Source organism: Polyodon spathula, chromosome 29 (genome assembly GCF_017654505.1).
Source record: "Polyodon spathula isolate WHYD16114869_AA chromosome 29, ASM1765450v1, whole genome shotgun sequence".
Lineage (NCBI taxonomy): Eukaryota > Metazoa > Chordata > Actinopteri > Acipenseriformes > Polyodontidae > Polyodon > Polyodon spathula.
This window is the reverse complement of record NC_054562.1, coordinates 3,444,479-3,471,750: the sequence shown is the minus strand read 5'-3', so window position 1 is coordinate 3,471,750 and position 27,272 is coordinate 3,444,479. Positions and strand designations below refer to the sequence as shown.

Genomic DNA, 27,272 nt, shown 5'->3' with positions numbered 1-27,272 from the left:
TTTTAATTGTGTCTCATTCTCTAAAATTCAAAGTGATGTGAAACTTTTGGCCAGAGCTGTAGATTTGATTGACATATGATATGTGTGATTAAGTTTTGACAAAGTGCCCGCCCGGGTAGAAATGTGCTGCATTGACCACGTAAATAAAAAACAGACACACAGACACACAGACAGACAGACAATCAAACACACAGACAGACAGACACACAGACAGAGAGACAGACAGCCAGATGCACAGAGAGGCAAACAGACAGACAGACAGATGCACAGAGAGACAGCCAGCCAGCCAGCCAGCCAGCCAGCCAGACAGACAGACTCACAGAGAGGCAGGCAGGGAGGTCCTAATAAAGTGTCCAGGCCAGTGTGTGTATTTTTGAAACTCTGAAACTTTTGTTCAGAAATAGGAAACGCCTGCCAGGAAGCCGACCTTGATACTGCGACAATCTGGGAGAAGCAGGAAGCAGTGTGCTAGGGGCAGGAAGTGACCTTGTGTCCTGAGGAGGGGGAGGGTAGGGGCTTCCTGTTTCAGAATTCCGTCAGCAAATCAAAACAATGAAAATAGTAAAAACACAGTTCAATGTAATAAAGCACAGTGAAAGCAAGGTAAAACATAGACAATCACTGTAAAGCACAGAGAGGTATAGCACAGAGAGGTAAAACATAGACAATCACTGTAAAGCACAGAGAGGTATGGTAAAACATAGACAATCATTGTAAAGCACAGAGAGGTCTGGTAAAGCATAGGGAAGCATTGTAAAGCACAGAGAGGTCTGGTAAAACATAGACAATCATTATAAAGCACAGATAAGTCTTGTAAAGCACAGGGAAGCATTGTAAAGCACAGAGAGGTCTGGTAAAGCACAGGGAAGCATTGTAAAGCACAGAGAGGTCTGGTAAAACATAGACAATCATTGTAAAGCACAGAGAGGTATGGTTAGAACATTGATAACCGTATTTTCATTCTCATATTCATGTTGTTAGACCATAAGAACATAAGAAAGTTTACAAACAAGAGGAGGCCATTCAGCCCATCTTGCTCATTTGGTTGTTAGTAGCTTATTGATCCCAAAATCTCATCAAGCAGCTTCTTGAAGGATCCCAGGGTGTTAGCTTCAACAACATTACTGGGGAATTGATTCCAGACCCTCACGATTCTCTTTGTAAAAAAGTGCCTCCTATTTTCTGTTTTGAATGCCCCTTTGTCATTCATTTGAATGCCCCTTTGTCTCCATTTGTGACCCCTGGTCCCTTGGGTCGACACTGTCAATACCTTTTAGAATTTTGAATGCTTGAATTAGGTCGCCGCGTAGTCTTCTTTGTTCAAGACTGAACAGATTCAATTCTTTTAGCCTGTCTGCATATGACATGCCTTTTAAGCCCGGAATAATTCTGGTCGCTCTTCTTTGCACTCTTTCTAGAGCAGCAATATCTTTTTTATAGCGAGGTGACCAGAACTGAACACAATATTCAAGATGAGGTCTTACTAGTGCATTGTACAGTTTTAACATTACTTCCCTTGATTTAAATTCAACACTTTTCACAATGTATCCGAGCATTTTGTTGGCCTTTTTATAGCTTCCCCACATTGTCTAGATGAAGACATTTACTAGACTTACTATACCAGAATCTAAATCATTAATGTAGATTAGGAATAGCAGAGGACCTAATACTGATCCCTGTACCTAATACTGAAGCATAGGGAAGCATTGTAAAGCAGAGTGGTCTGGTAAAGCATAGGGCAGCATTGTAAAGCACAGAGAGGCCTGCTAAAGCATAGGGTAGAATTGTAAAGCACAGAGAGGTATGATAAAACATATTTAAGCATTGTAAAGCACAGAGAGGCCTGGTAAAGAATAGGGAAGCATTGTAAAGCAGAGTGCTTTACCATAATTTAATTGTGCTTAGAATGCTTGCCTATGCTTTACCATGCTTTCACTGTGTTTTATTACATTTTGCTGTGCTGTTACTGTGGGAAACTTTTAAAAAGCGTGTGTTAGTCTGTGAGAGGAAGAGGGAGAGGGAAAGAGCAGGAGAGGGAGCGGGAGAGAGGATAAGGGAGTTCCCAGTCTCAGATGGTTTCATTTCAGAACAATACAGAAGTGGAGCTGCCTGACTGTACAGAGGAATCTGAGCATCAATCAAGAAGAGACAGAGACACACAGAGAGGAGCTGCCTGGCTGTACAGAGGAATCTGAGCATCGATCAAGAAGAGACAGAGACACACAGAGTGGAGCTGCCTCTGAGAGGAATCTGAGCATCGATCAAGAAGAGACAGAGACACATGAAGTGGAGCTGCCTGACTGTACAGAGGAATCTGGGGATCGATCAAGAAGAGACAGAGACACATAGAGTGGAGCTGCATTTGAGAGGAATCTGAGCATCGATCAAGAAGAGACAGAGACACATGAAGTGGAGCTGCCTGACTGTACAGAGGAATCTGGGGATCGATCAAGAAGAGACAGAGACACACAGACTGGAGCTGCCTCTGAGAGGAATCTGAGCATTGATCAAGAAGAGACAGAGACACACAGAGTGGCACTGCCTCTGAGAGGAATCTGAGCATCAATCAAGAAGAGACAGAGACACACAGAGTGGAGCTGCCTCTGAGAGGAATCTGAGCATCGATCAAGAAGAGACAGAGACACACAGAGTGGAGCTGCCTGACTGTACAGGGGAATCTGAGCATTGATCAAGAAGAGACAGAGGCAGAGCGTGGACAACAACATCAAAACAGAGAAACAAAAATAATCTGAAAACAAAAAGTTCCGCTGGGCATCGCACACGGTAAGAGAGTGGCAGAGTTATTATTATTATTATTATTATTGCAGACACTTTTATCCAAAGCAGCTTCCAGAGGCTAGGGGAGTGAACTCTACTTCTTCAACAACTGCTGCTGCTGCAGAGTCTCTTCCAGCAGGACATCGGTTGTTTTATGTCTCACCAGAAGGACAGGTTAATCCACTCTGTTACACAGAACACATCATTCAGCATTCAGAGAAATAGCAGGAGAGCTTCTTCTCACTGTCAAACTGGGCTTTTTATTTCATACCATCACTTAGTCAAGATTAAAGACTTGTTTTCATAGGTTAGCCTGTTTAACCCGACTTATATTATAACTGTTTTCATCTGTTTTATTTTGATTATTCGTGTAATTTTGTCTTTAATTGTTTTGTTTTTTATTTTTCAATTATTATAATTATTATCTTATTATTATTATTATTATTATTATTATTATTATTAGCAGTAGTATTTAGTATTCATTTGTAATTTTTATTGCTTCTTCATATTTCAGCCTGAGATACTGCTGTATGAAAGGTGCTATATAAATAAAATATATTAAAACTCAATTTAAATTTAAATTAGTTTACTTTTAAAGATGCTTTTAATCACATTTAAATACATAATTTTAATTAATTCGTTTTAAAAGGAGCATTTGTTTGTTTGTTTTTATTTATGTTTTAAATAGAGTGTGCCATTTTCAGGTTGTTGGGACAAAGATTACACTGAGGCCATAATGAAGTTGAAGGCTCAATCCATTTATTTTTACACAAGTAATCAACATAATAAAATTATAAAATAAAGAAAGTGAACTGAGAGTTGAAAATAAAAATCAGAATGAACACACCCTTCTCTCACACTCTGGTCTCTCCCGGTCTTTTGTCGCTCCCTCCGCCCCATCAATCAGACCCCTGTCCCTACATATTTCGCACCAAACCTGTACCCCAATTCCCCTACACACATCCACACACAACATGCAACCCCTTAACACACACCACCATGCAACCCCTGCACACACACACCACCATGCAACCCCTGCACGCACACACCACCATGCAACCCCTGCATACACACACCACCATGCAACCCCTGCACGCACACACCACCATGCAACCCCTGCACGCACACACCACCATGCACGCACACACCACCATGCAACCCCTGCACGCACACACCCACCATGCAACCCCTGCACGCACACACCACCATGCAACCCCTGCACGCACACACCACCATGCAACCCCTGCACGCACACACCACCGTGCAACCCCTGCACGCACACACCACCGTGCAACCCCTGCACGCACACACCACCGTGCAACCCCTGCACGCACACACCACCGTGCAACCCCTGCACGCACACACACACCATGCAACCCCTGCACACACACCACCGTGCAACCCCTGCACACACCACCATGCAACCCCTGCACGCACACACCACCATGCAACCCCTCCAAGCATGCAACCCCTGCACGCACACACCACCATGCAACCCCTGCACGCACATACTACCGTGCAACCCCTGCACGCACGCACCACCATCTTTCTCAGTGTAAAAAAACATACTGATTTAAATAGTATAATAAGCTTTCTTAGTGATGTGTTCACTGTCCCGCGACCTTCCCATGACGTTAGCAGTCATTCCTAGCTCTTCTTATTGCAGTCATTCAAATACTGGTTTTGTTATTTGTTGCTCAGTCTGTGTTTCTTTGACTGCTCTTAGGTTCCAGCTGCGTTGCCGTAGAGATGTGTAACACAGGCTAGATCATCCTTATGTTATCTTTACACTAGTTCACATCTAGTGTATTGCCAGATGGTGCTGGATCCTAGTAATATAAAGACTGATCACAGACTGGTTTCATCCTCTAGTGGAAATTGTAACCACTATAGTGAAACTAGTACACTAAAACCAGTGAGAGCAGTATACAATAATACTTTGTGTACTGGTCTCTCTGTACTGGTTTCTCTGCACTGGTCTCTCTGGTCTTTCTGTACTGGTCTCTCTGTACTGGTCTCTCCGGTCTCTCTGTACTGGTCTCTCTGGTCTCTCTGTACTGGTCTCTCTGTACTGGTCTCTCTGTACTGGTCTCTCTGGTCTCTCTGTACTGGTCTCTCCGGTCTCTCTGTACTGGTCTCTCTGGTCTTTCTGTACTGGTCTCTCTCTACTGGTCTCTCTGTAGTCGTCTCTCTGGTCTCCCTGTACTGGTCTCTCTGTACTGGTCTCTCTGGTCTTTCTGTACTGGTCTCCCTGTACTGGTCTCTCTGGTCTCTCTGTACTGGTCTCTCTGGTCTCTCTGTACTGGTCTCTCTGTACTGGTCTCTCTGTACTGGTCTCTCAGTACTGGTCTCTCTGTACTGGTCTCTCCGGTTTCTCTGTACTGGTCTCTCCGGTCTCTATGTACTGGACTCTCTGTACTGGTCTCTGGTCTTTCTGTACTGATCTCGCCGGTCTCCCTGTACTGGTCTCTCCAGTCTTTCTGTACTGGTTTCTCTGTACTGGTTTCTGTGTCCTGGTCTCTCTGGTCTCCCTGTACTGGTCTCTCCGGTCTCTCTGTACTGGTCTCTTTGTAGTGGTCTCTCAGTACTGGTCTCTCTGTGCTGGTCTCTCTGCACTGGTCTTACTGGTCTCTCTGTCTCAGATGTTCTCAGACGGCTCTCCCAGGTTCCGGAAGCTGCACTTCCCGGTCGGGCTCTGGATCAACAACCCCAAGAAACACTTCAGCAAGAGGAGGCCGAGTGCAGGGAGTGAGAAGTGAGTGAGAGAGAGGGGAGTCACAGCATTCACTAGAGGGAGGTCACACCATTCACTAGGGGGGGGGGGGGTCACAGCATTCACTAGAGGGGGGGGTCACACCATTCTGGGGGGGGGGGGGGGGGGTCACAGCATCACTAGAGGGGGGGGTCACAGCATTCAATTCACAGCATCACTTTGGGGGGGGAGTCACAGCATTCACTAGAGGGGGGGTCACAACAGACCACTGAGAGGGGGGGGTACAGAGATTCACTAGAGGGGAGGTAACCGGGGTCACCATTCACTGGGGGGGGGGGGGGGACACAGGGGTCACAAGCATTCACTACTCACACCAGAGGGTTCAACCATCCATTTCAATAGCCCTTAACCTTAACCATTTTTTTCTTCCTCCCCTCTTCTTCTCTCTCCTCTCTCTCCTCTCCTCTCTCAGATCCACTCTAGCTCTGATGTCATCTCCTGTCAAGATCTCCCACAGCACTGGGATTAGCGGCACTTTTACACTCCTCCCAGTCTAGGCTCCCCAATACCCCCCCAAGCAGCGGGATCACAGTCCAGTGCCCCCTTCTCACCTCGCCCTCCTCACCCTCTCCCTCTCCATCATCCACTCCCTCCCTTCCCCCCCTACCCCTCCTCCCTCTCCTCCCCCCCCTCCTTCCTCCGACCTAAGAACTCAGCCCAGCCCCCTCAGCCAAGACACAAGCGCCTTGTCCCAGCTGTTTCCTGAGGGGGCGTTCCCATAGTGACCGGGGGGGGGGGGGCGCGTGGGCGGGGGGGGGGGGGGGAGGGGGGGAGGGGGTGGGTGCAGCAGCCCCCCTGGACTGATAAAGATTTATGGAGACGCCCTGTCGATGGGGGCAAACTATAAAAGCGTACTGGCGACCAAGAGCGCCACAGCCGGAGAGATCGTGGCAGATTTTATTAACCGTTACGGACACATGCTGCGGAGGAGAGGAGAGGGGGATGAGAGAGGAGAGAGGGGAGGAGAGGGAGAAGGTGGAGAGAAGAGAGAGAGAGGAGAGGAGGACTGTGTGTTGTCAGCGAGTGACTTTGTGTTGTGTGATGTCATCGGGCGCCCCCTGGTGGAGGGACCGGGGGCAGAGTCGGGGGTCAGGGCCGGCTGGACGGCAGAGTGCCGGAGGGGCGTGGCCAGTTCGGAGCGCCCCCTGCTGCTCATGGAGATGTGGAGACCGAAGGAAGGGTTTGAGAGACGCTTTGAGATCAGGAGGAGAGAGGAGTGCGAGAGAGAGGAGGAGAGGAGGAGGAGAGGAGAGGAGGAGGAGAACACTGCAGGTAAGAGACAGGGGGAGAAAAGAGAGAAGGAGAGGAGAGGAGTGTAAGAGAGAGGAGGAGAGCAAGAGGAGTAGGAAAACACTGCAGGTAAGAGAGAAGGGAGAAGAGAGAGATGAGAAAGGTGAGAGGAGAGAGGAGAGGAAAGGAGAAAGAGAGGAAAGAGGAGAGGAGAGGAGGAAGAGAAGAGAGAGGAGGAGAACACTGCAGGTAAGAGAGAGGGGAGAAGAGAGAGGAGGAGTGTGAGAGAGAGGAGAAAGGTGAGAGGAGAGAGGAGTGGAAAGGAGAAAGAGAGGAAAGAGGAGAGGAGAGGAGGAAGAGAAGAGAGAGGAGGAGAACACTGCAGGTAAGTGAGAGGGGGAAGAGTGGAGAGAGGAGAGAGGAGAAGAGGAGAGGAAGAGAACACTGATAGTAATTGAGGGGGAGGGGAGAGAGGAGAGATGAAAAAATAGGAGGACAGAGTGAAGAGGAGGAGGAGAGCACTGCCAGTAAGAGAGGAGAGAAGAGATACATTTTAAGATACATTCAGATACATCAATTCTGTATTCATGAAGTAATATCCTGCAATATATTCTGATACTGAGATATATGGGAATATATACTGCAGTAAAGAGGGAGAGTCTGTGCAGTATTTATAGAATGCTGTAACCCCCCCCCCCCCAGGTCTTGTGACCCGCAGGCTCCGCACAATCCGGTCTCGCATGGCGTCCGGGGGCGGGATCGAAGATAGTGGGCGTGGTCGGGATGAGAAGGGGGCGGAGCTCCGGCGCAGCATCAGCGACATGCACCTGAGCGTGCGCCGTCGCCATGGCAACCAGAGCGAGGAGCGCAAGCACGTGAAGAGCATGATGCTGGATGAGGGGGAGGGCCTGGCTGACACTACAGTTAGTTTATATGAGACATACACTGAGAGACACACTGAGACCCACACACACTGAGACACACTGCAACACACTGAGACACACAAACACACAGAAAGAGAAACACACTGAGAGACACACTGAGACCCACACACACTGAGACACACTGAGATACCACAAATAAACACACACACACAGACACAGACATACAGGCACACATACAAACATACACAAACCTACACAAACACACACACACACACACACATAGACACATGCACATAGATACACAGATACACACAGAGAGACACATGCACACATAGACGCACATAGACGCACTGACACACAGACACACAGACGCACTGACATACAGACAGACACACTGACACAGACAGACAGACTGACACACAGATACACATACACACAGACACAAACCTACACAGGACACACACACACACAGACACACACACAGACACACACACACACACACACACACACACACACACACACACACACTGGTTCTCACACTTTTTGTTGTTTATTTCTGTCCACAGTCTGACTCGTTGACGGCTGGATCAAAGGAGGTGGGAGGAAAGGAGGCAAGGGAAGGAGAGAGGAGAGGAGGAGGAGCAGGGGGGGAGGGTGAGAGGGGAAGCAGCTGCAGTGATCTGGAGAAATTGTCTCAGAGCCTTATACTGCCCCCTACAGACCGGCCCTACTTCCTGCTACTGCAGGGCTACACTCAGAAAAAGGTGAGAGGAGAGACGGGGAAGGGAATTTCAGTGTCTGTGTGTGTCTCTATGTGTCTCTCTGTGTCTGTGTGTGTCTGTCTCTGTCATCTCTCTGCTATCTCTCCTTTCCATTGTATAACAGCAGTCTCTAGTCTGTATAACAGCAGTAAGGTCCTGTCTATTCTCTATAACAGCAGTAAGGTCTTGTCTAGTCTGTATAACAGCAGTAAGGTCCTGTCTATTCTCTATAACAGCAGTCTAGTCGCTGTACTATCTATAACAGCAGTAAGGTCCTGTCTATTCTCTATAACAGCAGTAAGGTCCTGTCTAGTCTGTATAACAGCAGTAAGGTCCTGTCTAGTCTGTATAACAGCAGTAAGGTCCTGTCTAGTCTGTATAACAGCAGTAAGGTCCTGTCTAGTCTGTATAACAGCAGTAAGGTCCTGTCTAGTCTGTATAACAGCAGTAAGGTCCTGTCTAGTCTGTATAACAGCAGTAAGGCACTGTCTAGTCTGTATAACAGCAGTAAGGCACTGTCTAGTCTGTATAACAGCAGTAAGGTCCTGTCTAGTCTGTATAACAGCAGTAAGGTCCTGTCTAGTCTATAACAGCAGTAAGGTCTGTCTATCTGTATAACAGCAGTAAGGCACTGTCTAGTCTGTCTAAGGCCCTGTCTAGTATAACAGCAGTAAGGTCCTGTCTAGTCTGTATAACAGCAGTAAGGCCCTGTCTAGTCTGTATAACAGCAGTAAGGCACTGTCTAGTCTGTATAACAGCAGTAAGGCACTGTCTAGTCTGTATAACAGCAGTAAGGCACTGTCTAGTCTGTATAACAGCAGTAGCAGTCTGTATAACAGGTAAGGTCACTGTCTAGTCTGTATAACAGCAGTAAGGCACTGTCTAGTCTGTATAACAGCAGTAAGGTCCTGTCTAGTCTGTATAACAGCAGTAAGGTCCTAGCAGTCTGTATAACAGCAGTAAGGCACTGTCTAGTCTGTATAACAGCAGTAAGGTCCTGTCTAGTCTGTATAACAGCAGTAAGGTCCTGTCTAGTCTGTATAACAGCAGTAAGGCACTGTCTAGTCTGTATAACAGCAGTAAGGTCCTGTCTAGTCTGTATAACAGCAGTAAGGTCCTGTCTAGTCTGTATAACAGCAGTAAGGTCCTGTCTCTACCTTCTTCTCTCAGGACTTCGTTCTCTACGTGATGGCGGGACACACTCACATTTTTGGGCGCACTCTAACACGGGTTCTGCTCCTCTCCAGAGCCCTCTGAGAGGGATTCCTGTCTAGATAACCAGCAGTAGGAAGGTACTGCTATACATTCTTCTCTAAGAACTTCGTTCTCTACGTGATGGCGGGACAACACTCACATTTTTGAGGGCTCGCTATATAACAGCAGTAAGGTCCAGGAGAGGGGGAGCGATAGAGAGAAGGAGAGGAGGAGGAGGGACAAGCTGAGGGTTGACACCTTCCTCTCAGCCCCTGACATCCTTCCCAGGCACCTAATGGTCCGCAGGGACTCAGCCCTCCGAGGACACGCTCCCTCTGCAGAAACAGGTACTGGAAGGGAAATTCCAGCAAGTCTGTGTGTGTGAGTGTTTGTGTCTATTTTTCTGTCTGTCTGTATGTGTGTGCTTTTACTATGGGAATCATTTATAAGGGTTAGTTTATCATGTTTTTTAATATGCCTTACCATACCTCTCTATGCTTTACAATGCTGCCCTATGCTTTACCACCCCTCTCTGTGCTTTACAATGCTTCCCTATGCTTTACCAGACCTCTCTGTGCTTTACAATGCTTCCCTATGCTTTACCAGACCTCTCTGTGCTTTACAATGCTTCCCTATGCTTTACCAGACCTCTCTGTGCTTTACAATGCTTCCCTATGCTTTACCAGACCTCTCTGTGCTTTACAATGCTTCCCTATGCTTTACCAGACCTCTCTGTGCTTTACAATGCTTCCCTATGCTTTACCAGACCTCTCTGTGCTTTACAATGCTTCCCTATGCTTTACCAGACCTCTCTGTGCTTTACAATTTCCAATGCTTCCAGACTACAATGCTTCCCTATGCTTTACCAGACCTCTCTGTGCTTTACAATGCTTCCCCATGCTTTACCAGACCTCTCTATGCTTTACAATGCTTCCCTATGCGTTACCAGACCTTTCTGTGCTTTACAATGCTTCCCTATGCTTTTCCATACCTCTTTGTACTTTACAATGCTTCCCTAAGCTTTACCCTGCTTTCACTATGCTTTATTACACTTTGCTGTGCTTTTACTGTGGGAAACTTTTACTTTCATTTAAATGGCATATGCACCTGTTCTCTCTTTCAGCCCCTTCAGCAGCATTGGTCCGTCCCTTCAGAGGTGGGGTCGTGACTCACAACGGGGCAGAGCTAGTGAGGGAGGCGGAGCTGAGGCCCGGGGATGTGCTTGGGTTGGGCCAGCACTTCCTGTTCCTGTATAAAGACCCGCGCTGTGTCTCGGCCCCCCTCCTCCCTGCCCTTCTCTCCCCCACGCGGTCTTCTCCCAGCCTCGTAGGGGCGCTGTGCTGCCAGGCGTGCGGTCGATCGCAGACAGAGAGGCAGGCTCGCTTGAGGGAGTACCTTAGCTCCACACAGCCAGTGCTGAGATACAGCACAGCACACGAGGAACAGCTACTCAGGGTAAAACTGCACTGTGTGTGTGTGTGTGTGTGTGTAATGGATCTTATCATTAAGGAAGAAGGACAGCATTTTTGTTTCTAGTCCTGATGCACTGCCCTTTATTTACAGCATCTCCCACATGCTTCGGGGGGAGGGATGGGGGTCGTGACTTATTGCGGATCACATTTCATGCAGAATTTTCTGTGGTTCTAAATGCATAAGTAATGAGCACTTAAATGGTTTTATCCACCAAAATAATACTTCCGGTTCAACTGTGTTAGCAAATGCTATATAAACACAGTCGAAAAACACGCGGGCAAATTCTTATTTCCATTCAGTCTCACCAGTCGCTTGTTTAATTAAGACAACATAAAACAAGCAAGCATGACTGGAACAAATGATGGGAGTGCTAGCTTTGAAAGGAGGTATAACTGCAGTGTACAAAAATGAACACGAAGGAACACATTTTTCTTTAGATGTACACTAAAGGTTTAAATGAATCATTTATCATTTATTTCAGGACGCTTAATATTTTCTCTCTACACAGATGCAAATGGGCTTTAGTCAAAAAAAAAAAAAATATATATATATATATATATAGTTTTATGCTATCCTAAGACGAAATACGACCCATCGGGATCAGGCCAATCCCATCTCCTTGAGGTCCATTCATTCATATGTTTAGAAAGCCAAATTCTTATTCTGCTTGTGCAGACAATTACCCAAAGCCGACCTGAATAAGAACAAATACCAGAACAAGATCTGACCAGCCCGTCGTATCAAACTGAGACTAGTTTGAATTATTTTCCAGTGTAGCTTAATGTGTCAAACTATACTTTTTTAATTTTAAAAAGTACTAAATAAATAAATAAATAAATACAACGCATTGCAGACATTTGCTTTTAAATAAAATCTTCAAACCATCGCTTCTTTTGTTCATATATTTTGACATGGACACCTGCACTCAAGGAATCCCCCCAGAGGAGCCCTATGACAGCATCAAGGGGCGTGGCTGGGAAGGACCTGGTACGGGGGACACCGAACGCCCCCGTGTAACTCTCTCCAGGCGACAGGCGAGCACCCAGGGCTGAAAAGCCATGCTGATGCTGCAGGAGGCCACTCCTTGTAGGGCTGAAGTGAAACAGGTGAAGAAGTCTCAGCAGGCGCGGGACATTATGGACATGAAGGCCCAGATTGATCGCATTATGGAGCTTCTGGAGAGGCAGCAGACCCTGGTGGCTCTGGCCGTGGCCCCGCTTGAGGCTCCGCCCGCACCCCCAGTACCACTGAGGGCCGCTGTACCACCCCCTGGCCTCCCCATGGGAGAACAGGGCAAGCAGGAAGAACAGGCGCTGTGCTCCGACGAGGACGCACTTTCCATCGCAGCCTCGTGGGGGTAGTCTGCCTTCCAAGCGGAAATGGATGTCCTCGGTCACTAGTGCGCCACCGCTGTCAGGGTCAGTGTCCGTGCTCATGGGGCGCTCGGCAACATACCTGCAGGTCCCCTGGGCAACAGCGGCAGAGCCACATCGCTCCATTTTTCAGCCGCATGACGTGGCTCCTTGGCCACAGCCCTTCCCCATCTTCCCTGACTTTATGGAGGAGGTGCGCTCCTCTTGGGATCACCCTGCCACAGCGCCTGCTCAGTTGAGGCATTGTCAGTTGAGGCTTAGGGCTGTAGGATGCAGTTGTGGGTACCTTGCAGAATGCTAGGGTGCATTCCACTAGGTCATTCTATGCCTATAACTGGAAATATTTCCAGAATTGGTGCCGGACTAATAGTCATGACCCAATCTCTTGCCCCATGCCTGTCATCTTCCAGTTTCTGCAGGATCTGCTTGAGACTGGTAGATCACCTTCCACATTGAAGGTATACCTAGCAGCTATTTGTGCTTGCCATGCCCCCATTTACTCAGTGTCTCTGGGCGCTTTTCTGGCTACCCGGTTTCTCTCAGGCGCTCTGCAGTTGCAGATGGAAGGTTACTCTCCCCGAATGGAGCCTTGGAGTTGTACTGGAGGCTCTCACGCAGACCCCGTTTGGGTCTATATACTCCATTGAGTTGAATTATATGTCTATGATGACAGTCTTCCTCTTGGCTATCACCTCCACAAAGCAGGTTAGTGAGCTGCAGGCGTTATCTGTGCATAGCTCCTGCATGCGTATTTGGGATGATGGTAGTAGAGTGTCACTGCATGCAAACCCTGCTTTCCTCCCCAAGGTGGTCACAGCCTTTTTCACAGGTTTCATCCACCGCCGTTTACTTCGAAGGAGGATAGGAAGTTGAATTTCCTCTGCCCAGATCAGGCATTGAATGCTTTGTGGGTAGGACGAGAGCGCTGTGTCATTCTGACCAGCTCTCTGTCTGCCACGGGACACAGACCCTGGGACAGCCCCTTTCGAAGCAGCGACTGTCACATTGGATTGCTGGCTTACTCCCACCTGGGCAGCTAGCCGCACATTCCAGGAGAGGTGTGGCTACGTCATGGGCCCTCTTTAGAGGTTCCTTCATGGCTGAGATTTATGATGCGGCTAGCTGGGCTACCCCGCATCTTTTTCCAGGTTCTATCTCCATAATGTGATAGATTCCTCATTGCCTTCATTGGGCACTAGGGTCCTTGAGGCTGCACGCTCGCACCGCTAATCTTTGGTCAGGCAGGGCTGAGGCATTCCTCATGTGCTGTCGTTCTTCCCTCCCTCATGACGGCTCTGGTACTCGTTTTTCCATAACAATGTTTTGGTGGCCATCTTCGAATTGAAAGGGAACGTTAGTTTACCTACCATAACCCTGGTTCTGTGAAAGAGAAGATGGCCACCAACTGCGAGGTTGCGTCAGTCGACATCAAGGTTTCGACGCGAAAAGAGGTCCATCCTTCCCTGCATGACGGTTTTATCCCCTCAGTAGGTGGGTTCGAGGAGGTCATCGAGGGAAGGGGGGCCTATCGGCAGCTTTTATAGAACGAGCTTAGTGACACCTGCCTATTGGAAACACAGCGAGACAGCAAGGAGGGATTCACTTACGGAAGAAACTTAATATTGTTTATGCCAAGGTAACATTATTTATACATGTATTCTCTAAAGTTATTACTTACCATACATTTGTGTAGGGCTGTGCTGTGCATTTCTGATTTTCAATTTGACTATTTCAGTTTTGGATTCTTGTAATTTATCTAAAGTCTGTTTTTTCTTTAAGTAATATATAATTCACAGGGCATCTTTTTCTTGATCGGGCAAATTACATATCATTAGTATTGGGTATTGCAGTTTGCACAGAATATAATTTAAACACCAAAAAAGCATTATACTAGTCCGATGTTGTGCCAAAAGGTGTCTGATCTCATTTGTAGTCAGGACGCAGGCACACTCGTGCAAAAACATCTGCACATGCCTACAATATTCTTTCCTCCATCTTTGCCAAAAGCTGCCCCATTTCAGTTTGAATCAGTACATGGGATGGAAGAACTGGTTTTAGAAAACAATTCTATATTTTTTAGGGTAAATACTCAAATAATTGTTGCAAAAATCAACAAAGAAGTTTAAGAAGATCTGCCGGCAAATTCTGAGCATTGAAAACTTTTACAGAACCCAACAGATTAGTCTTGAGTTTTTCTTTTAACAGTTTGACACCTTAATGAAAAGTTATGCTTATCATGTTTCATAAATAGAGAATTGGTAATATTTATTAGAATAGTCAAATTCTGTATATGGTCTGCTCATACACACCAGTAACAAGGTTTCCCTGTGCTGGGCTATAGGTGGCACAGGTATCAATAGTAAAGTTAATTTTAATTATATTATAAACAAACTAAAAGTACTTATTAAAATAACCTCTGTGTGGAAATAAAAACAATTCCTAAAAAACAAGGTTTAAAAAACCCAGCGCTTGATGGGAAGCGATACTGAATAGACATCGTCGATTTGGAAACCCTTTTAATGAAGAAGAGGAAGGGACTGTCCACACAAACCATCTAATGCACTTCTGCAGATTTGCACTAAATTAATGAACATAATTGATATAACATGAACATTAAGTCATTAAACTAATTGAATGCAAGAGTTGTGGCTGAATATAACGCAGCCCAGTTTTGAAGAATGTAAATAACAGATACAAATTAATTTTACAAGAACTTAGTTGAGGGACACTGCTCTTTCAGGCTTGGATTCGGTACAGTACAGCACATATGGCTGCATGCTCTGTTATTGAGCGTACATTTGGAGTGTTAAATAGTTGCTTCAGATGTTCAGACAGATTTGGTGGTGTGGTATAGTATAGCCCTGGGAAAGTGTGCACGCGCATTGCATGCTGCATTCCGCATAACAGCCATCAACAATGTACTGTCAGGAGCTCTTACCCCGACTTCCAAAGCTTCCAAAGTCAGTGCCTGTCATATGTATGCAACAATTTCGGCTATTTTAATATGTTTATATAGTCACCATGTACGTGTGATATTTAAGCAGGCTATGCTTAAAATAGCTTTTAAATATACAGAAGAATTTAGGAAACTGTAAAGGTCCAATAAATGAATGTACCCAAAGTGAGAGTTGAGATGCAGACATGAACAGAAGCAATCAAAGTGGTAAACAAATAACGTTTTGCCAAACACGTGGCGAAATGTAAATAGGGAACTTTTAATTGACTGAGCGAGTGTGTCGCTGACTTTTGATTAATATTACAAAATAAATCAGAGGCAGGTCAAGTTGAACAAACAAATATTTGATTTTCAGAGTTAAATATAAATATTCCATTAACAATTTCATTAACAATTCCTTTCTCTGATTTGACTGTCTCTCAGGGCGCTGTGATTCGGGACAAAACAAAACGGCATGGTTGCCAAAATAAACAGACAATAATTAAACACGTATCATGCTGGTGTAGAGCATCACGAGCAGCAATTGTTTTCCATTGCTACTCTCTTGTTACGTTCCTCCTCTGAACAGCTCCAACCCCCGTCAGCAAAACCTGCTGGTTCTTATATCGTGGTCCAGGGATTAACTGGCCATCAGTTATCTAGTTTATTCCTCTGCCACATTCTGCACAGGGCTTCCTCATACACCTGGTCAACAGCCAATCAGTCAGTAAATCATCAGCTGCCGACCACGCATTCTCACGAGATGAAGTCTGGCAGAGGCAAGCGGTAAACATCGCCTCTGCCAAAATAAATTGAACTACACCAACAAAACAAACACAAATACAGTTCAATAATAATAATAATAATAATCCAAAACACCACAAATAAACACAGGGCAGGGGTGCCCCGCAATACGTTTGTTTTTCATTGATCGGAAGAGTAGTGTAACTAGCTGCTACTGTAAAAGGATAAAAAAACAATGATGTTGTTGGAGGGCGATACAACGCTGTGGGTCTCTAAGGTTGGGAAGTCAGAGGGGACCGTTGCAGAGGAGACGCAGCAACGTGGAGAAGGAAGGGAGGACGAGGAAACTGAAAAGCAAGACAAGAATTAGGAAGCTGGCTACAGTTTAAATAGGGTGACTCACAGATGAGATGACACAAGGGAGGAGCCCCATCTCCAGCCCCCGAAATACACCAAGGTTCATCATCAGAAGCTGGTAGCAGAGCAATTCATTTCCACACTTTTAGCAGACAAAATTTTCTATGAAAACAACAACAGTAGACGGTTTATTAATACACAATCAATTAAAACAGTGCAATTAGCAGTCTTAGAACCATACCAATGGAATAGACTGATTCAGTTAAGTTAATAATTCTCTGTGCAATGGGTAAGAAAAGGGGCAGACACATAATAATAATTCAAGAAACAATAAATCATTAGTGAACTTAAAACTCAATCTTTGGCAGAAATCTTTCTGATCTGTGATGCTGCTGGTGTCTTTTTCATTGAGACAATGTGTTCAGTCGTTTACAGGAAGGAAGCAGACTAAACCGGCTGTCCGGTTTCTGAATGGAAATGTCTGCTGCAATTTTTAAGTGATATAAATATATGCATTTACACTAGTCTTTCAAACATGTGGATTTTCCCAGAGAACTGCTTATTTCACAATGGGTAGATTTCACTGAAATCAGGATAACCATGAAAAAAAATACAACCCTGTTCATCGACTGAGGAGAGACTGATGATTAATTCTGTGGATTTGATTCTGTTGTTTTCGACTGTTGCTTTCATTCTATTGATTTCAGTTGTTAATTTTGTCTGTGGATTTCATTCTGTTGATTTTGTCTGTGGATTTCATTCTGTTGAGTTTGTCTGTGGATTTCATTCTGTTGAGTTTGTCTGTTGATTTTGTCTGTGAATGTGGTTTTGTCTGTGATTTCATTCTGTTGATTTTGTCTGTGGTCTGTGGATTTCATTCTGTTGATTTTGTCTGTGGATTTCATTCTGTTGATTTTGTCTGTGGATTTCATTCTGTTGATTTTGTCTGTGAATTTCATTCTGTTGATTTTGTCTGTTGATTTTGTCCTCTGTCAGGAGATCGTTGAAAAGAACGGGTCACCTGACTCGGGGGCCGGGGCTCTGGCTCCTGCCTTCCTGCTGTCACTCTGCATAGACCACGCCTCCAAACACCTGGACCCCACCCACCTGCCAGCCCTGCTGCTCAAAACAGCCAATCTGGTGAAGGGACTTGTGTGGGTGAGTCTGTGTCTGTCTCAGAGATTGTGTGTGTGTGTGGGTAAAAGAGTGTCTGAGTATCTTTGTGATAGAGTGTGTGTGTAAGCGAGTGTCTGAGTGTGTGTTTGTGGGTTGAAGAGAATGTCTGTTTGCATGTGTCTGTGAGAGTCTGTCGGTGTGTTAAGGTGTCATGTCTCTGTCCTATGTGTAAATCTGTATGTGTGTCTGTCTGTCTGCACTGCCATCATTTCTATAAATCCTACTGACTGCACCAGACCACACTGAGTCTGTCTGCTCCGTGTTGCTGTTACAAAATCACCCTCTCTCTTCTCCCCTCTCTCCTCTCTCCTCTCTCCTCTCTCCTCTCTCCTCTCTCTCTCTCTCCCTCTCTCTCCTCTCTCATCTATCCTCTCTACTCTCTCCTTTATCCTCTCTCCTCTATCCTCTCTCCTCTCTCCTCTCTCCTCTATCCACTCTCCTCTATCCTCTATCCTCACTCCTTTATCCTCTCGCCTTCTCCTAACTAAACCAGTGGAGGTCCTCTGCTGTTCCTAATCTACATTAAAGATTTAGATTCTGGTATAGTAAGCAAACTTGTTAAATTCGCAGATGACCCAAAAATATGAGGAGTGGCAAACACTGTTGCAGCAGCAAAGGTCATTCAAAATGATCTAGATTCAGAACTGGGCAGATATATGGCAAATGACAAAGAAAAGTGTAAGATACTGCACACAGGAAATAAAAATGTGCATTATAAATATCATATGGGAGATATTGAAATTGAAGAAGGAATCTCTGAAAAAGACCTGGGAGTTTATGCTGACTCAGAAATGTCTTCATCTAGACAATAAACTTTCTTATGTTCTTAATGTGGGGAAGCCATAAAAAAGGCCAACAAGATGCTCGGATACATTGTGAAACGTGTTGAATTTAAATCAAGGGAAGTAATGTTAAAATTGTACAATGCATTAGTAAGACCTCATCTTGATTATTGTGTTCAGTTCTGGTCACCTCGCTACAAAAAGGATATTGCTGCTCTAGAGTGCAAAGAAGAGCGACCAGAATTATTCCGGGTTTAAAAGGCATGTCATATGTAGACAGGCTAAAATAATTGAATCTATTCAGTCTTGAACAAAGAAGACGATGCGACGACCTGACTCAAGCATTCAACATACTAAAAGGTATTGACAATGTCAACGTAAGCGACTTTTTCGACCTGAAAAAAGAAACGACCAGTGGTCACAAATGGAGATTAGACAAAGGGGCATTCAGAACAGAAAATATGAGGCACTTTTTTACACAGAGAATAGTGAGGGTCTGGAATCAGTAATGTTGTTGAAGCTGACACCCTGGGATCCTTCAAGAAGCTGCTTGATGAGATTCTGGGATCAATAAGCTACTAACAACCAAACGAGCAAGATGGGCTGAATGGCCTCCTGTCGTTTGTAAACTTTCTTATGTCCTTATGTTCTCCTCTCTGCTCTCTCCTCTCCCCTCTCACCTCTCCTCTCCTGTCTCCCACACTCCCTCTCTTACATTCTCTCTCTCCCTCCTCTCCAGGACAAAATCAAAGAGATTGGAGACAAGCAACCAGAGAAGTGAGTATCTTTAAAAACAGTGTCTCAGATAACAGTGTGCCATAGTAACAACACAGCACAGTGTGATACAGCACAGTGGCAGCGTGGTAAAGCACAGAGAGGCAAGGTAAAGCATATAAAAAAACATAAACCATGAACATAAACTAACCCTTAAAAAATTGTCCCACAGTGAAAGCACAGCACAGTGTAATAAATCACACTGAAAGCACAGCACAGTGTAATAAATTATTGTGAAAGCACAGCACAGGTATGGTAAAGCATATGGAAGCATTGTAAAGCACAGAGAAGTATGGTAAAGCACAGTGAAGCATTGTAAAGCACAGAGAGGTATGGTAAAGCATATGGAAGCATTGTAAAGCACAGAGATGTCTGGTAAAGCACAGGGAAGCATTGTAAAGCACAGAGAGGTCTGGTAAAGCATAGGGAAGCATTGTAAAGCACAGATAGATGTGGTAAAGCATAGGGAAGCAGTAAAGCACAGAGAGGTCTGGTATTAACAAACCAGGTAAACAAATAGGCAGGAGACTTTAGTGTGCAAATTTTCTGTGGTGAACTTTTCTAAGGGCTCTGACCCCTGTCTGACCCCATTAAATACTAAAATGATCAGGACTGAGCAATCAGCAAGTACAGTCTGAATGAACAACAGCTCCCAGCAGGCTTCAGCTCTGGCAGCTACAGCGAGGGGTGATGGGAGCTGTAGTTATTTATAACAGACAGACGAAGAGGGTCCTCTAGAGTTTACATAAACAGTTTGAGGCATTTTCTAAAAACTGAAATGAAAGATTGCCACTGGATAAAGTTTATGTGTGTGTTTGCCCCCTCCCCCCTCCCCTCCACAGTCAGGAGAAGAGCGATGTGAGTGCGCTCAGCATAGAGGCCCTGACCTCTGAACTCCGACCCCTCATGTTCTGGATGTCCAACGCCACTGAGCTGCTGAACTACATCCAGGTCAAAGTTGAGGACATGGAGCGAGACCTGGAGTTTGAGAGTGAGGCTTCAATAGTGTGTGTGTGTCTGAGAGAAAACAAAGCATGCCTGCCTGCCTGCTGCTTCCCTGCCTCCCTGCCTCCCTGCCTCCCTGCCTGCCTGGACAGTCTGTCTGACTGACCTCGTCTTACCTGTCAGATGCCTGTCTGACTGCTGCTGCCTGCCTGCCTGCCTGCCTGCCTGCCTGCCTGCCTTCTGTCTGTCTGTGTCTGCAGACTGTTACTGCCTGCCCACCTGCCTGCCTGCCTGCCTGCCTGCCTGCCTGCCTGTCTGCTGCCTGCCTGTATTAATGCTGCTGCATGCCTGCGCTGCCTGCCTGCTGCAGCCTGTCTGCCTGCTGAATTGTCTACCCTGCATGCCTGCCTGCGTGCTGTCTTTGCCTGCCTGTCTGCCTGCAGCCTGCCTGCCGGCGGCCTGGGCTCTGTCTGTGTTCGTCTGTCTGCTGTCTGCCTGCAGCCGCCTGCAGCCTGCCTTCAAGCCTGCAGCTGCCTGTTATGTCTGTCTGTCTGTCTGTCTGCATATCTAATCTTCTTTCCTATTATACAGCATAGTCACAGTGTTTAAACTCAGAGATGTTTCAGTTTTTTTTGGTTTTTTTTTTTTTTTTCCACTGCAGGTTCGAGTGACCTGTCAGCTGACCTGGAGACAAGCTCTGAGGCGCTGGCTCTGCTTGATGATGTCATCATGTACACGTTCCAGCAGTGCGTCTATTACCTCACCAAGGTCAGCCCGTGCTCACTGGTGACATCACTGCCTGTCTTAAAGCTATTGAATAAAACTTTCTATATAAACTCCCTCCTCTCTTCTTTTTCCACTCATCTATCTCTGCTACTCTCTCCTGTCTCCTCTCTCATCTCTCCTTTCTCTTCTCTCCACTCTCCTCTTCTAGTTCAGCTCCCTCTGTATCATTTTCTGTTTCACTCGTCACATTGTGGAGACTTTTCAAAAAGTTTAAAGCAAACCCTGTGGCTTCAATGGAGCTCTCAGGATCATGTCTGAACTACAGCAGAGGTGAACCACCTGTGAAAGGGTTCTTTCTAGGGTTGTGGGTGTTCACTGGGCAAGGACACAGACACAGGCGCGCACATTTATTTATAATCACACAATGCAGTGCAGTGGCACGTGGACGCCACTAGGGTGCCAACAATGGAATAACGGTTGTTCCTTATGGACTCGCCCTCTTTTGGAGTCCCGGCCCATGAAGATCAACGCAGTTAAACGAGGCAGTCTTCTTCCCAGCGACAGCGAGTGGAAGCGACAGAGAGTGGGAGAAGTACAGCGTGGAAAAGTACAGAGTTTGCGAAGCAGTAAGGAGAAATTGCATCTTGAATTTGCTTTAATAATACGCGCTTTTGGTATTGTACCCCTTTGTGTTCCTAAAACCACCCACAAAAAAGGCTATTGTTTGTTCGCTTTTGAGCCTCCGTCGATTAAGTTTAATCGCGGCAAAAACTCTGGTGCAGCCTACCCCTCCTCGGATGTCTGTCGGCTTGTGCGTCAATTTTGATACGTCAGAATCTTCCCAGTGACAGCGTGTTGAAGCGACAGCGAGTGGGAGAATTACAGCGTGGAAAAGTACAGAGCAGTTTCGAATCAGTTTGAAAGTAGGTTGACGGCTGCAGAAGAAACTAAACTTCAAAAAAAAAAAAAACCCTCAACATGATCTTCAAGCCAGTAACGAATCTAAATATTTGTGGGTAACACGTATAGGAAAGGACAGGCAGGAAAGAAGAGGAGGAGGGGTAGCGATATATATAAGAAACAGTCTTGTAAGCCCAGGTGTTAAACCTGGACAAAGAAAATAAAACCGAATCAATATGGGTCAGAATAACGGACAAAAATTCAAAGGGCATAATAATAGGAGCACGCTATAGACGGCCAGATTTCAGACGGTGAGCACAATAATCTGTTATACAATGACATTACAAATGTGTGCAGCAAAGGAGAAGTCTTACTAATGGGGGATTTCAACTTCCCCAAATAAAATGGGAAAAGGATGAAATAGAAATGGTGGAAATGACAATTGACTGCTTCCTAACACAATTTGTGAAGGCACCGACTAGAGGGGAGGCATGCCTGATTTAGTCTTTTCAAAAAACTGAAATGAAAGATTGCCACTGGATAAAGTTTATGTGTGTGTTTGCCCCCTCCCCCCTCCCCTCCACAGTCAGGAGAAGAGCGATGTGAGTGCGCTCAGCATAGAGGCCCTGACCTCTGAACTCCGACCCCTCATGTTCTGGATGTCCAACGCCACTGAGCTGCTGAACTACATCCAGGTCAAAGTTGAGGACATGGAGCGAGACCTGGAGTTTGAGAGTGAGGCTTCAATAGTGTGTGTGTGTCTGAGAGAAAACAAAGCCTGCCTGCCTGCCTGCTGCCTCCCTGCCTCCCTGCCTCCCTGCCTGTCTGTCTATCTGTCTGTCTGTCTGATTACTGTCTGTCTGTCTGCCTGTTACTGCCTGCCTGCCTGCCTGCCTGCCTGCCTGCCTGCCTGCCTGCCTGTCTGTCTGTCTGTCTGCAGCCTGCCTGCCTGCCTGCCTGCCTGTCTGCCTGCCTGCCTGCCTGCCTGCCTGCCTGCCTGCCTGCCTGCCTGTCTGCCTGCCTGTCTGCCTGCAGTACCTGCCTGCCTGCCTGCCTGCCTGTCTGCCTGCCTGTCTACCTGCCTGCCTGCCTGCCTGTCTGCCTGCCTGTCTGCCTGCAGCCTGCCTGCCTGCCTGCCTGTCTGTCTGTCTGCCTGCCTGCCTGTCTGCCTGCAGCCTGCCTGCAGCCTGCCTGCCTGTCTGTCTGTCTGTCTGTCTGTCTGCATATCTAATCTTCTTTCCTATTATACAGCATAGTCACAGTGTTTAAACTCAGAGATGTTTCAGTTTTTTTGGTTTTTTTTTTTTTTTTCCACTGCAGGTTCAGAGTGACCTGTCAGCTGACCTGGAGACAAGCTCTGAGGCGCTGGCTCTGCTTGATGATGTCATCATGTACACGTTCCAGCAGTGCGTCTATTACCTCACCAAGGTCAGCCCGTGCTCACTGGTGACATCACTGCCTGTCTTAAAGCTATTGAATAAAACTTTCTATATAAACTCCCTCCTCTCTTCTTTTTCCACTCATCTATCTCTGCTACTCTCTCCTGTCTCCTCTCTCATCTCTCCTTTCTCTTCTCTCCACTCTCCTCTTCTAGTTCAGCTCCCTCTGTATCATTTTCTGTTTCACTCGTCACATTGTGGAGACTTTTCAAAAAGTTTAAAGCAAACCCTGTGGCTTCAATGGAGCTCTCAGGATCATGTCTGAACTACAGCAGAGGTGAACCACCTGTGAAAGGGTTCTTTCTAGGGTTGTGGGTGTTCACTGGGCAAGGACACAGACACAGGCGCGCACATTTATTTATAATCACACAATGCAGTGCAGTGGCACGTGGACGCCACTAGGGTGCCAACAATGGAATACCTTGAGCGGGAGAAAACACTCAGGGCCTCATGCACTAAACGATGGTGAATTACCTGAAATGCTGCGTGTTAAGAGAAACGCATACTGCGTGCAAAAAGCAAGGCGCTATAAGCAGGGTCCTGCTGTTAAAAGGCTGCACTGAACCCTTGCTATATTATTGGCGATTGGTAACTGGATCCCATCAATTTGCCCTGCTATAAACAGAACAAGTCCTGGTTCACGTATTCACGATCTCAGTCCTGACGATCCGAGTCACACACACACTGACTTGTTGCTGCTGTCCACGGTCAGCCAGACCTGGAAACATGCAGCAGGCGTGCTGTAGAGGCGATTAGGAGGAGGAGAGTGGGTGTTCAGTGCAACCTCCCTTTATGGTCGAGAGCGCCTCTGGATCCACCCCTCCAGCCCCCTCAGTCAATTGGCTGTCAGTGCTGAACACCCGAGCTGCATAGTAGGAAATGAAAATTATTGATACAAAATATAAACAAAACACAAACAAAACTTCAAATCCTTGTACAGAGCTACCGCCCTGCCACACCATTATTATAAGAATGATCCTATCTAACTCTTTATCTCTCTTCTCCCTCCTCCTCCCTCCCTCTCCTTCCCGTGCCCTTTCTCCTCCTCTCCTCACTCCCCCTCCCTCCTCCCTCTCCCTCCCTTGCCCTTTCTCCTCCTCTCTCTCAGACTCTGTACTCTGCTCTCCCAGCTCTGCTGGATTCAAACCCCTTCTCCCTGCCTTCTCCCTCCGCTCTTCCCCTGGACCCCTCTCCCCTGACCCCTGACCTGTCCCTGATGCCAGGGGGCGTGGCCCGGGTGCTGGAGGTGTACCTGTCAACACTGGAGCTGACACGCGCCTGTCAACTGCACCCCGACCTCGTCTCTCAGACATTCGGGTACCTGCTGTTCTTCAGCAATGCCTCGCTGTTCAATACACTCATGGAGAGAGGTGAGTGTGTGTGTTTCTTTGTGTGTATGTGTGTCTTAGTGTGTGTCAGTGCGTGTTTGTCTTAATGTGTGTCAGTGTGTGTGTGTGTCAGTGTCTCTGTGTGTTTGTGTGTCAGTGTCTCTGTGTGTTTGTGTGTATGTCAGTGTCTGTGTGTGTCAGTGTCTCAGTGTCTTTGTGTGTGTCTATGTGTCTGAGTGTGAATGTGTGTGTGTCTGTCTGTGTGTCTTAGTGTGAGTGTGTGTCTCAGAGTGTGTCAGTGTCAGTGTGTGTGTGTGTTATAACTCCTCTCTCTGTGTCTCAGTGTATCTGTGTCTCTGTGTAACTCCTCTCTCTATGTCTCAGTTTCTCTGTGTATCTGTGTAACTCCTGTCTTTGTGTCTCAGTGTCTCTGTCCTCTGTGTAACTCCTCTCTTTGTGTCTCAGTGTCTCTGTGTCCTGTGTAACTCCTCTCTTTGTGTCTCTGTGTCTCTCTGTGTAACTCCTCTCTCTGTGTCTCCGTGTCTCTGTTTCTCTCTGTGTAGGTCCTTTCTCTGTGTAAAGCCCCTCTCTCTTTCCTCTCTCAGGTTCTGGTTCAGATTCGTTCTTCACCTGGTCTCGCGCAGTTCAAATCCGGACGAATCTGGACCTGGTTCTGGACTGGCTCCAGGGGGCAGGGCTCGGTGACATAGCCAATGAGTTCTTCCGCAAGCTGTCAATCACTGTCAACTTCCTGTGCATCCCCAAAACCCGCCTCATACATGTAAGGCTCTGACATCACTTCCTCTAACACCCCTTCCCCCTTCTTGTCTACCTCAAATTCAAGTTCAAATTTCTCTCTCCTCTCTCTCCTCTCTCTTCAGTCTAGCTGGTCTTCTCTCCAGGAGGAGTACCCCTTACTAAGCCCCGCCCAGCTGAATCACCTGCTGCGACACTATAGGCTGGGAGCCGGCAGGGAACCGCCCACTTCCTGGCAGCCTCCTGAAGATTCCAATCTGAGCTCAGGTAGGCCATGCCCCCTTCTGATGAATGTCTTCAAAGTAAATTCAATAATATTGTGGCGAACCTTGGTTCCCGCAAGCAGGGGCTTTTACAGGCTGAGGGATGCGATTGCTGGGACCTCCCGCTCCGTAGCATGGCGCTGATACCACTGTACAGAAGAGTCGCTCCTTTGCAGGAGCACAGCTTTCGTGTTCATTTTTAGATTGCATCACCTACCAGCTGTGACCCCTAACCCCGGGCACGCTACAATATGAAACGTTTGGGAATGAGAAAAGGTCATTCGGCCCAGCAAGGTTCGTCCCTTGTTAGCACAACATTCTCCCCTACTGGGGGAACTCATTTAAAAGCAGAGAATCCAGTCTTTTTTAATGTTCCCAGCGTTGTAGATCCTATTACTTCACCTGCTAGGCTATTCCATGCATTTTTAATTCTCTGTTTAACAAAGTGCTTCCCACCTTCTGTTCTAAATGCTACTCAGCTTCCTCTGTGCTCTCTTGTTCTTCTCTCTGTGCTAAACTTGAAGCCGTATCTTGGGTTAACGTTGTACCATTTATGATTTTAAAGACTTCAATCAAGTCCCCTCTTTCCCTTCTTTTCTTTCGGCTGAGGAGATTTAATTCTTTGAACCTGTCCTCACAGTTCATGTGGGATCAGCCTGGCTGCTCTTCTCTGTACCTTCTCCAGTACAATGCTGTCTTTCTTGTAATGAGATGACGAAAACTGCCCACAGTATTCTAGGTGGAGTCTAACTAGGGTCTTGCATAATGTGAGCATGACCTTTCTAGATGGATTCCATGCTTTTTGCAATATAGTCTAACCTGCTATTATTTTTAATTTCTTCACCACACTTTACGATTATAAAGATTTTATAAAAAAAAAAAAACTGTTTGACTGGGATTGAGAAAGACTTCTAGTGGAAATGTCAGTATTTCTATTAAGTTTCTACCCCTCTCTCTTCTCTCCTCTCCTCTCCTTCCTCTCTCCTCTTACCCAATCAGATATCTTCGAGAGTTTCCTGGATCACCCCCCTCTGATCCTGCCTAATGAGGTGTCTCGGCTGGGGTTGGGAGAGCCAATCACATCGCAGGAGCTGTTGCAGGAAGTGCAGAGGATCCGAGCCTTCCTATTGGACCTGGAACAGGAAGCCCTGCCGGCCAATCAGAGGATACAGCTGTGAGGAGAGAGCCAATCATAGAGCAGTTAGCGACAGAGGCAGCCAATCAGAAAGGAGAAGTTGGATACAGGGGATTCTGGAGATAAAGGGAGGTGTCCGTCTGTCTGCCTGTACATCTGTCCGCCTGTCTGTCACATGTCATACATTTCAACATGTATCTGGAGAAGAGCTGATCCCATTGGCATGACACTAGCTATCAACATTATCTAGAGAAGAGCTGATCCCATTGGCATGACACTGGCTATTAACATTATCTAGAGAAGAGCTGATCCCATTGGCATGACACTGGCTATTAACATTATCTAGAGAAGAGCTGATCCCATTGGCATGACACTAGCTATTAACATTATCTAGAGAAGAGCTGATCCCATTGGCATGACACTGGCTATTAACATTATCTAGAGAAGAGCTGATCCCATTGTGATGACACTGGCTATCAACATTATCTAGAGAAGAGCTGATCCCATTGTGATGACACTGGCTATTAACATTATCTAGAGAAGAGC

General features: G+C 46.5%; 1 protein-coding gene across 1 annotated transcript; it reads left to right on the top strand.

Moving 5' to 3' along the window:
• The first annotated feature begins 2,591 nt into the window (after positions 1-2,591).
• Positions 2,592-27,041, top strand: rasip1 (Ras interacting protein 1). Its single transcript, XM_041231970.1, has 16 exons — positions 2,592-2,784; positions 5,421-5,533; positions 6,315-6,823; positions 7,484-7,704; positions 8,232-8,429; positions 9,597-9,656; positions 9,820-9,967; positions 10,744-11,075; positions 17,499-17,660; positions 19,200-19,237; positions 20,077-20,225; positions 20,841-20,947; positions 24,353-24,614; positions 25,178-25,353; positions 25,454-25,595; positions 26,591-27,041. Exons 2-16 carry the CDS (start codon positions 5,421-5,423, stop codon positions 26,767-26,769), a joined length of 2,796 nt encoding a protein of 931 aa, XP_041087904.1. The 5' UTR covers positions 2,592-2,784; the 3' UTR covers positions 26,770-27,041.
• Positions 27,042-27,272: the final 231 nt, after the last annotated feature.

Bases quoted from the DNA above. Each gene is read 5' to 3' on its own strand.
- rasip1 (XM_041231970.1), top strand. From the start codon at position 5,421: ATGTTCTCAGACGGCTCTCCCAGGTTCCGGAAGCTGCACTTCCCGGTC. The intron at 9,657-9,819 runs GTTCTGCTCCTC...AGTAAGGTCCAG, and splicing joins TTGGGCGCACTCTAACACGG to GAGAGGGGGAGCGATAGAGA. The intron at 20,948-24,352 runs GTCAGCCCGTGC...CCTCTCTCTCAG, and splicing joins GCGTCTATTACCTCACCAAG to ACTCTGTACTCTGCTCTCCC.